The sequence below is a fragment of the Crocuta crocuta genome, unplaced genomic scaffold, assembly GCF_008692635.1.
Source record: "Crocuta crocuta isolate KB4526 unplaced genomic scaffold, BGI_CrCroc_1.0 scaffold35, whole genome shotgun sequence".
Classification (NCBI taxonomy): Eukaryota; Metazoa; Chordata; class Mammalia; order Carnivora; family Hyaenidae; genus Crocuta; species Crocuta crocuta.
In genome coordinates, this window is record NW_027530625.1 from 5,804,744 (window position 1) to 5,806,922 (window position 2,179).

General features: G+C 57.4%; 1 protein-coding gene across 1 annotated transcript in view; it reads left to right on the forward strand.

The window, feature by feature from the left end:
- The window catches only part of PTPA (protein phosphatase 2 phosphatase activator), a 29,503-nt gene that overhangs the window by 10,338 nt on the left and 16,986 nt on the right, over positions 1-2,179 (forward strand). Inside the window, exon 4 of the mRNA XM_077768369.1 lies at positions 1,481-1,568. Within this exon, the coding sequence (XP_077624495.1) occupies positions 1,481-1,568 (88 nt within the window). The remainder of the gene's footprint in view (positions 1-1,480; positions 1,569-2,179) is intronic.

Below are 2,179 nucleotides of genomic sequence, written 5' to 3' on the forward strand. Positions count from 1 at the left end.
GGGGGGGGGGGGGTGCTCCCTGGCTGCTGCTTCGGAGACAGGTGTCCGTGGAGCCGAGGGCCTTGGGGAGGCATGGGGCCTGCAGGCTGTTCGCTCTTGCCCGAAGCCGTCTCCCAGGGCCGGGCCCCCAGGCCTCCAGTGGCCTCTTGGGTTCCCATCCCAGTCGGCCCACACAGTCACCTTGAGACTCTTATCTCAGACGCCAGGTGGCCTCTCAGTGTCCCACCCTGTCAGGCGAGGCCCGGCCCCCTCACTCCCGGGTCTGTCCACCTGTCCTGAGGCCAGCATCCCCCGCTAGCCCTCACGCCCTGCCCCGTGTGGGCCGCCCCTTCCCGGGCCCTAGCGGGCTGCTGGGTGGCTGAGGTCTCGTCCCGTGCCTGGAGGGGAGCCGGGCTGGCGCTGGGGGTAGACGGCCTTCTCTTGGGAACTGGCTCACCAGTGACTTCGTGGGTTGGGAGAGCGAAGGCTGGAGCCTGAGGGGAGGGAAGCTGGGCCGAGCTCAGTGGGTGGGGAGTGTGGTAGGGGGAGTCTAGTGACAGGGGCATGTTCTGATCCCCTGGCAGGTCCCCAGCTGCCCAGCCCCCTGGGGTCCCCTAATCGCCCCTGACTCTCTGACAGCAGACTCCACGCCGGCCGGGTGTCTCTTAGCTCAGGCGCTGGGTTCCGTCGGCAGGATCGCAGCACGGTTAAGCGCGTGGGCTTTGGACGAGGGCCGACTGTTGTGATAACCTCTCCCTTNAGCCGTGCAGTGCAACCTCCGTCCTGCCTGTGCCTGCCTCCCCCTCACGGCTTCTCCTGTGGGCCCCGCCCCAGCAGCACCTACCCAGGGTCAGGGGTCAGGGGTTCCTGTGTGTGCCCAGCAGACACAGGCAAGACCTGCTTAATTCTTTTTTTATAAATTAAAAAAAAATTTACATTTATTTATTTTTAAGAGACAGAGGCAGAGCATGAGCTGGGCAGGGGCAGAGACAGAGGGAGACACAGAATTGGAAGCAGGTTCCAGGCTCTGAGCTGTCAGCACAGAGCCTGATGTGGGGCTTGAACCCATGAGCCGTGAGATCATTACCTGAGCCGNCAAGCCACACCCAAGAAGGAGCTCTTTTCTCGCCAGCCCTCCTGGACCTCTGTCTTAGATAGCCATCCTCACCCGATTTCCTCGTCGAGTAACGTTGTGTGGGCCAATGCCGCCCTTGCGCACGGCACCCGTTCTACTCCTTGTTCTGCCTGCTGTGGGAAAGGTGTGGGGCAACGGGCTCCCAGATACCGCGGCCCTCCGGGGCATCGCAGAGGTTCTTACCGGTGACCCAGCAGCCCCACGGAGCGGGCCTTACCGCATTGTGTATGGTGGTGAGTGTATATTTGGAAATAACCCAAACATTTAACAGTGAGGGGCTCAGTGAGAAAATTCTAGTACGTTGGTGCAGTGAAGTACTATTTGCTTATTAAAGGCTGTCATGAGTTTGAGTTTACGTGTTGCTGCGGAATGAGGCCCACGAGGAGAGCGATAAGGCTACGAAGCAGCGGGTGTCCTGTGACCTGTGTTTTATTTTTCCTTTTTATAAAAACTGGTAGACCTCTTTGTGAGTGCGCGACCTATGTTTAGTGCCCGTGTGCCTATGAAGGCATGCCCCCCCCGCTGGGTACTGTGCTGGCTGCCTCCATGGATTGCATTTGAGTCCTGTCCCAACCTCAGGAGGTATTTATCATCTGCCCAGTTCTGAGATGAAGAAACAGGCTTTGAAATCTGTGGAGTTGTCGGATCGTTGTGTCATGCACCGGAGACTAATGGAATAGCGCACGGCAGCGTCACGTCACTAAACAAAAAAACAAAACAAAAACCCCCAAAACAGGCTCTGAGAGTTCAAGCCACTTTCTCAAGTTCTCGCAGCCACTAATGTTGTCTTCAGGGGGCTTTGAACCCAGGTCTTCTGGCTGGTAAATCGTTGCCACGAGAAACTGCAGAAAACACTATAAAAAAATAAATTGGAGACTGTGTTCTACTATGTTAAAATAGCATTTATTTCTGGTGGTGGGATTAACTGGTCACGTCCGTTTCCTTCTGTTGACGTGCCTGTTTTCGGTGATGAGTTGGTGTTGTGTACCCGACAGTAGAAGGTACGAAAGGAGATCAGGACTGGGGTTCCTGCTTACCCAGCACCCCCCCCCCCCCCCCCCCCCC